At 42.7% G+C, this 8,672-nt stretch overlaps 1 protein-coding gene across 1 annotated transcript in view; it reads left to right on the top strand.

The window, feature by feature from the left end:
- Positions 1–8,672, top strand: part of LOC103130492 (SH3 and multiple ankyrin repeat domains protein 1-like) — a 54,546-nt gene that overhangs the window by 22,733 nt on the left and 23,141 nt on the right. The window contains exons 8-16 of the mRNA XM_016665946.1: positions 360–401; positions 1,654–1,770; positions 1,847–1,924; positions 2,155–2,221; positions 2,688–2,857; positions 2,926–3,056; positions 3,496–3,626; positions 4,520–4,627; positions 5,486–5,564. Coding sequence (XP_016521432.1) covers positions 360–401; positions 1,654–1,770; positions 1,847–1,924; positions 2,155–2,221; positions 2,688–2,857; positions 2,926–3,056; positions 3,496–3,626; positions 4,520–4,627; positions 5,486–5,564 — 923 coding nt within the window. The remainder of the gene's footprint in view (positions 1–359; positions 402–1,653; positions 1,771–1,846; positions 1,925–2,154; positions 2,222–2,687; positions 2,858–2,925; positions 3,057–3,495; positions 3,627–4,519; positions 4,628–5,485; positions 5,565–8,672) is intronic.

The following is an 8,672-nucleotide window of genomic DNA, read 5'->3' on the forward strand; positions in this document are numbered from 1 at the left end:
GTGGCTTGGGTTGCTAGGTAACGGGCTGGGCGTGGCTTGGGTTGCTAGGTAACGGGCTGGGCGTGGCTGGGGTTGCTAGGTAACGGCATAGTTCCTGTGGAATGTGATTCAATATTCCAAAGGTTTTTGAAGTGCCTCATTTTCCACCACAAAACATGAACTTATTGCCAGAAAATGGCTGAGAGTTTAGTTTAGTTTTTTTTTAGAAGCCTTAGAAACCAAAATGGAAAACAAAAACGAGCAAAAAGTGAATTTAGCATAATAGGTCTCCTGAAAACATTTTCCGTTAAGTGAAGCGATGCACCGCCATCTGATCTGTGCGTCTCCCACATTCTCTCCTCTTCCTCCTCTCTCCATAGCACAGGGATGAAGAGGAGTTTGGAATGGAAGAAATCCATAAGGTACCTTTCATTCCTCCGTCTCACCGTCCCTCCAGTCAGGAAGTGATTGACGTTCTGATCATCCACATGAGCAGAAGTGTTTCCGTTCTGCTTCAGCCCGGCGCGGCTCCTGCTGACAGAAATATTTCTGCTAAATTGTTCACAAACCTTTAATTTTGTCACATTTGTTTCGTTACAGCCACAGACTTTATGTGCCAGACCAACACAAAGAAACGACTCAGTATCTGTGAAGTAGGAGGAAATGTTTTCTAGAAAGTGTGGCGTGCATTTACAGAACGTCTCAGCTTTGGTTTGCTCGTCTGCAGACTCGGAAACTCAGGTTTACCGAGTGAACAGTCATTTTCAAGCCTTTTCCACACACTGCTAGTTGGATTTGGGTCTAGACTTTGACTAGGCCGTCACACTTAAAGAATCTGCTTTGATCTAATCCAGGGGTGTCCAAAGTGTGGCCCGGGAGCCATTTGCGGCCCTTGGAGTAGTTTCTTGTGGCCCCTGAACACAGTGTAGGAATGGGTTAAATTGTGCAGCCATTAGAAAAAACATTTTCAGTCATTTTTTTGTTCAGCCTCCAAATTGAATATTTTTTTACATAATTTATTTTCTTACAGTTGTGACTTTTTCTTTTATTCTAAATGTTTAATGTAAATCATGATAGTTTTCTGTACTTCATAAATCATGTTGTTCTGGATGTTAGTTGTAATTTTTAGGAGATTAAAATGAGCCTCTCTGGCTAAATGTGTCATATTTACATGATGTGTTCATTAATATGCATTGTTTGCATAATGGTTTACTGGTTTAAACCATTTGTCTCGTTATTATCCAGCTTTTATAATACGAATCACATTGAGAAACTTTTACTTTTGTTGAAATTATTGACGTGTTTTGAAAGAGGATGACCCAAAGTTTTTATATCTGAGGATAAATTTGTTTGAGCCAGAAAATTTGAAAACTAATGTTATTTCTTTCAATGCAGCAAAATTCTTTTTCTGTTTGTCTCTGTGATAAAAACATTCATAATTTCTTTTGACTGAACAATTTTGGCCCAAGAGGCAAAAGGTTAGGACACCCCTGCATGCGAGGAAACCGGAGCTGATTTTCTGTTTCCTGTTTGGCCTCAGCTGTAATTTAAATGTAAACGAGGACGTCAGATGTATAATTTACAGTTGATCTTTATGGCTGCTTCTCTTGGGTCAACCTGTTTTTGTTTGCACTCGTAACACTAACAGTTTGCTCATATTTCTGACTTTAAAAGGCTTGCCAGAACGGCTTTGCTCAACACTTGGAGCATCTGCTGTTTTATGGAGCGGACACGGCCTCTCAAAACGCCTCAGGGAACACTGCACTTCACATTTCAGCGCTCTACAACAAGGTGAGCGTGAAACAAGCCAGAGCGGAGACGTTGTGAAGGCGAAGAGTTTTACAGCGTGGATTGTTGTCCGGTTCAGGAAAGCTGCGTCCGCGTCCTGCTGTACCGGGGGGCCAACAAGGAGGCGAAGAACAAACACGGCCAGACTCCTTTTCAGGTAAACGACCTTATCAGGTGAGAGCTGATGGCCTCCAGACAGACTTTAATTCTTCATGGCATTAATCCAACAAGGTCTCAGGTTTTATCTTTAGCATCTCTGAAGCAGTTAGTTGTTGCTATAAGACTGAGCTAACTGATGAGCAACTGGCAGGTGTACTTAATACAGTGGCCAGTGAGTGTGACTTTAATCAGAAAAGGTTTTTTGATTGGTCTGATTTCTGTTTGCAGGTAGCTGTGATGTCGGGTCACTTTGAGCTTGGAGAGATTATTAAAAACCATAAAGACACGGATGTTGGTACGTTTCCAGGAAAGTTACTCTGTCGAAAATTAAAATCAGTAATTTGGGTTATTGAGCCGGAAGTAAGAGAAAAAAGATCCAGGCTCATTTATAAAGCCATATTTTCACCATGTTATTCATTCATTTATAAATGTCACAGTTTCCAGCTAAATGTTTAGCTTCACATTTACTTGCTAACTACATGTTTAGTTTATAGCTAATCATTTAGCTTGCTAATGAAAACGTTATAGAAATGCGACATTTACAAATGAATGGTGTAAATATGAACTCTTATTTTGACAGGCTAAATAATCCAAATCATTGGTTTTAATTTTGACTTTACAAAAGCACCAAATAAACTTTCTATGTACTTTAGCTACAATCTGCCTGTTTTCTCGGGTCTAACTCATGTTTCCTCCTGACCTGCTTCACCTGACGCCTGGTCCGTCCATAAAACCCTCCCCCTCATGTGTCGCATCATCAGTTCCCTTTTTAGAGTCACCAAAGTTTGTTCCCAGGCGAAAGGAGAGCGTCCACACGCTGCCTTTCCCGCCGCTCCATTCCCACCCGCTGCTGCGCGCCAACAGCGACAACACCATGACCGGCTCCGACCCGCTGATCCTCCCCGCCAAGGCCGCCACCAACCCGGGGCAGGTACTGACACCGCTCAGCTGGTCCGCCCGGCCCATCTCTGTCTCGACTGATGTGGAGCATCTGTGCAGGGCCAACGCCGGGCCTCCATCGGGGTCAGGAGCTCCAGCAGCCCCCGGAACCGAACCCGGTCCCCGTCCAGAGGCAGAGGAGGCCAGAGCGATACGGAGGAGCGGCACCGGCAGCCCAGAGGCCGGCAGGGGTAAAGAGAGAAAAAGTTGCTACTGTTGTTGGTAGTCAATTTTTTGAAAGGAAGTTGCTACATTCGTGTCCAGTTTCTTTGTGTAAAACATGACAAAGTGAGGCTAGATGGGTTTAAGCACAAACATTAATTAGTTCCAGACAGAAATCTCATCTGATCGGTTTAAAGGTTGAACTAGAAAATAAGAAGTTAAGTGTCTAAATGTTTTATCTGTAACTTCGTCCTTTGCTACAAATAACCCGCCGTTCACTGAAGGAAAGCAGTTTCTGCATTTTAGGAAATACATCGTTCATCTTCTGACTTACAAAGGAAGAATTGAATTATTTACATCTTTTTTTATTTATTGTATATAAAGATATAAATGTTTAAATGAAAAATCTGGAGAATTAGTTGTGGAGACGCTGTGGTTCGGTCCAGTAAGCGTTTGTCTGACCCGCAGCGCGGCGCCGGGCGGCGGCCAGATGAAGCGGATGTACAGCGCGGTGCCGGGCCGGGTTTACGTCGCCATCCGCTCTCACTCCGCCAGCGGAGACAGAGAACTCTCACTTAACAAAGGCGACAAAGTAAAAGGTGAGGAAATAAAAATTCACACGAGGAAACAGAAGAATATAGAGAGGATCCTTCAGCCGGTGGAGGATGATTCATCAGCGCAGGGACTTTATAATGATCTCAGTGTTTGTCGCTGCATGTCATTAGCAGATTTACAGTAGAATCCATCACAGAAACCATCTTTGAACAATAAGAGCAGAGAGACGGATTTATAAAAGCTAACAGGGGAAGTAATGAGTCTCTGTGCAGGACAGTAAAGCATTATTAGGCCTGTCACAGTAACAAATGTTACTGGATGATAAATCCTCCCAGAAGTTATCGCAACAAACAATAATGTTGTTTCGATAAACATTAATAAAAGAGGCACAAAGGACCTTTAAAGTTACTAAATACAGTGACAGTCAGGTGCTCCACCCATCCCCACATTAGGCCACGCCCCCGGTGTATCTTGACTCCGCCCACTTTGGTGGAAGCTTTCTAAATTTCTCAGGGGTGGGGTTTTGGTTTCCCAGATGTGGAAACTTCCCAAAAGCAGAACTTAGACCTCCCAGATTATGAATTAAACCCTCTACAGATGCAAACTGCATGCTGCTGAAACCGCGGCGTTTAAAGAGCAGGGGGCGAGGAACGCTCCATCAGTCAGCTTTTTAATAGGAGTTTCACTTAAAAATATATATTTGCTCATGATGTTAATGAAGGAAAGTCTGCTGTTTATGTTTATGCTGTGCTGATTTTTCAGATAAACATCCAACTATTAGATTCCTCTGGGCTTTTTATGAAACGTCTAAACAGATCATTTGTCTTTAGATTGGACGGTTGGGGTCTGATCAACGTAAACTACATTCTGCCTGCATGTACATGTGCTGTAAATGTTTGTCCATGCTTGTATAAACATCAGCATGTTTGTTCCTCAGTGCTGAGCGTGGGAGAGGGGGGCTACTGGGAGGGAACGGCGAGAGGACGCACCGGCTGGTTTCCCTCCGACTGCGTGCAGGAAGTGGCGCCGCCCAGCAGAGAGAAGGGTAAAATCACACATGATGAGTCTGAATCATCGCTCAGCCTGCGGCTTGCTGCAAACATAACCCGGAAGGAAACCAAATGTGTTTGATTCATTTAAACCTGAACAATAAAAAACTGTTTTCATTGTTTAATAGTTTCACACTGATAGGAAATTAAGAATAATGTTTTCTGCACATAAATAATATTCAATGTAAAAAAAAAAATTAAATATCTGATACTCATGGTGTCATTTCCTGATGAGCTCATTAAGGAATCAGCAGATCCTTAACGTCTTAAAAAGTCTTAAATTCTTTTTTAAAACGTAAGTTGGCCTTAAATACGTTAATCACAGATCTTACATTTTTTCTTATCAGGACTTTTTACTCATGTTCTATGTAATTTTTTTCCTTTGGTGAATTTGACTGGCATTCAATCAAATATAATTTAAATCAGTTATTTGAATGTACAGTTTATATAAATCATTATTAAAAGACAGAAAACTAAAATTATGATGAAAAACTTTAAGATTAAAAACAGTTTGGTTTTTTTCCCCCCTAAACTTTCAGAGGCCCCACAGCGCCACCTGGCGACCTCCCAGGGGACCGCGGCCCCCACTTTGAAAATCAGTTTTGGATTATCTTGTAGATGTTTCTAAATTTTCCACCAGAACCTGAAGTCACAACATTAGATATAAATCAACCAGAAAACATCTCTTGGTCTATCCCAGGACCGAAGCATTTATCCCTGGAAAGGAAATGTTTTCCCACGCTGAGAACAGCAGCAGGGTGTAAATAAATGTCTGTTAGTTTTTTGATGGGTTACAGAAACATGACGGAAGCTGATGGCTTTAATTGGACCTTGGTTTCTTCTGGACGTTTCAGAGACACGCAGCGAGAAGGCCAAGAGGAAACTTTTCCGTAACGTCACAGTGGGAGCGTACGACGGTACCGATGGGCCAAGGTGAGACGACTGGGAGCGCTGGGGTGATTCTCACAGAGTCCAGTCAGAATGAAAACACAACAAAGCCGCTTCTCTGGTCACACCAGGGGTTAATTTCTGCTTCTAAGCGACTTGATTGGAGGATGGAAAAGACTATTGTTGCATTCAAGTTGTGCTAAAGGGAGTTAGCCTAGCAGTGAAGCTATGCTAGCCTAAAATAGCATCAGAATGCTAAACATGTAGCATGTAGCCAATGTCCAGATTTCTAAAGCAGCTCTGGAAAGATGAACTTTGCTTCAACTGATATTTGAAAAACAGATTAAAAGCCATAAATTTCTCTGATGTTAATCTTTATTCAATAATTTAGCAGTAAAAAGAGAATGCTGCTTATTTTGCTGATATATATTTTTTGCTTAAAATGCGATTGATTACAGATCCAGCTATAACTCTGTTAAAATTTAATCAAGTCAAGCACTGTAAAACACGTTGCATTAAGTCAGAAAATCAGTTTCTTTATTTCTTTTAATCTGTTGAGAATAACTGTCAAGATTTCAGAGTTTGTCCTGGCAGTGTGGGGAAACGTCGTCCATGTTGTTGGTTTTTGGGTTGAAAGCGTCGTCGTGCTGAACCGCTCCTCTTCTCCTTCTTCTCCTTCTTCTTCTTCTCCTTCTTCTTCTTCTTCTTCTCCTCCTCTGTCTCAACCTGCCTGCTTTCCACCTTCATCTTCTAATCCGATAACGCTTCGTTAGAGGGATTTTCCTGCAGCTGCTGCTGCTTGTTATGAAGCTCTGCGTCTCGTTCAGGAGGAGGACGAACGCGAACATGAAACTGGCAGCGATATACTTCATCATCATGATGCTGCTGATGAGTCATGAGGAGGCTGAAGCCTCGGCTCCTCGGGGCGACGGAGAAGGACTCGGTGGTTCCCTTTGTTCCGACACGCCGTCCTTGAGCCCAGGAGTTTCCACTTTCTCTTCACTTCCTCTGCGGCTTCTGGTTCAAAGCCTCTGCTGCATGTGGCGCTGCCGTGTAAACAGACTCTAAAAAACATTCAACACACTCAAAGACTGTAAACGATACCACAATATACACATCCAGCATTTAGGATATAAAAACCAAAACTCAGAAAGTGGCTTCCAGTTCAGACTTCCAGTTATTGACGTTGGAAGATTTTTTTTTACCTGATACTCATCTTTTGCTCTAAATGATCAAACATTCACTTAGGCCTGGACAACAAATCAATAATATATATCATGATGTATATATACATTGTGATTCTCTTCACAATGTGATCAGTATCTAGAGATAATACATCTGATACAATATTCAATAATTTCACTCTGATCCAGAGCCACGCGGCATTCTGGGAGATGTAGGCAGAACAAATACTTTAGCGGCTAAACCTCTCACAGCTAGCTAAGCCTGGTAGGTGGAATCGACTCACTCTCTCTGGTTACCTAGCAACAACCTGCTGAGTAACTGGGACAGCAGCAGCTTCATGTTTCGCCACCGGGGCTCACAACTGCAAAAAAACAAAACAATGTGAAGTGAAAACAGGATAAAACTGGAAACATCACGTCACCAGTTTGGCAGCATTTCAATTTGTACAAAACTTTGTCAATATTCCACTAACGTCGAAAAAACAAAATTTTGCAATCGTGGTGTTTATATTGAATAAGAAACACAATTAAAATCAGACATGATCACATTAATGCTCATGCAATAAGTCATTATACAACTCCTACCACTTCCTGTCGTCTTCTTTGTCGTTTCCACCAGTGGAAACATCCTGTTGTTGATCACATGACTTGTGTGACATGAAAAAACTGTTTCCACTGCAGTGATGGATGGATGGATGGATACATGAATTTCAAAATGGCTGAAAAACTGCCTCATCCTACAGCAAAAACCTGTAATCAAATAGTTTTTTTTAAAATTAGCAGGTTCTGTTAAGCAAATTTATTTTTGCAATTCCAATTTTCACACTTTTATGGTCAAAGGTTTGTTGATATTATGCTAATGTCAAAAACACAGTTTGCAGCATTTGAATGTTTGCTCACGTAATAAGTCATTAAAAACATTGGCCTCCTACCACTTCCTGTCGTCTTCTTCGATGTTTCCAGCAGTAGTAACATCTGGTTTTGATCATGTGACTTCTATGATGCAGAAGAAGTGTTTCTGTTTCAGTTTTTCCAGATACACAAACTACCTCATCCTGGCCCAAAAATCTTTATATCGAAAAACGTGAGTTTGTAGAAATCAGCTTGTTTCGACAAAACAAATTTATTTTCATATTCACATTTACGCAGTTTTTTATTCAGTGGAAAGGCAGCTAGTGTTTCTGTTTGAAGCAAAGTTGTTGAATTGGAGGTAGATGAGGTCAGATCCCAGCTGCGCCGGCCCAGTCCTCGCATCGCCGGCCCCCCAGTTCTGCTCCCCATCAGCCCGATGTCGCAGTTCAGCAACACAACCCTCCTCCTCTCTTCATCTTCCCTCACATCGTCTTCCTCCTGTGAAGTACGCAGCTTTGCAGACTCTCTCTCTCTCTCTCTCTGCCGGGCGAGCTTTCACTGGAAGACGGGGAAGAAGAGGAGGAGAGAGAGAGAGAGGAGGGGGGTACATGGCGATGGGGGGATGCGGAGAGAGAGATTTCTCTCTCTCCCTCTCTTCTTCGTGGCCATCACTGGGCCCCAGAAACAGGAGCGTGTGGTTCATTTACAGGTAGCGGCTGTTTCTCCATTCATTGGCTGGCTATGGATGTGAGGAGAGGACAATGGAGAGAGGGGAGAGGTAGATGCTGCTACTGAGAGGCCGTGCCTTTTTCAAAGCCAGACTAACGCGCTCTGTGTGTGTGTGTGTGTGTGTGTGTGTGTGTGTGTGTGTGTGAGAGAATCGCTTCGTTTTCCGACTCTCCGCATGCATGTGCATGTCTGCGCTGGTGGACGCCGTCGCTGCTGCATGTTCGCTCCGTCTCTTCCTGCCGTGTGTTTTCTGAATCCTGCCTGTGTGTGTGTGTGTGTGTGTGTGTCAGCTCATATTGATGCATTTCAGTCAGACAGTGTGGGTGTATTTCATTCTCTCTGATTTTGTTCTGATTCACCTGAAATTCCCATTTATTCCCGTTTCTCT

Source organism: Poecilia formosa, unplaced genomic scaffold (assembly GCF_000485575.1).
Source record: "Poecilia formosa unplaced genomic scaffold, Poecilia_formosa-5.1.2 Scaffold639, whole genome shotgun sequence".
NCBI classification, from domain to species: domain Eukaryota; kingdom Metazoa; phylum Chordata; class Actinopteri; order Cyprinodontiformes; family Poeciliidae; genus Poecilia; species Poecilia formosa.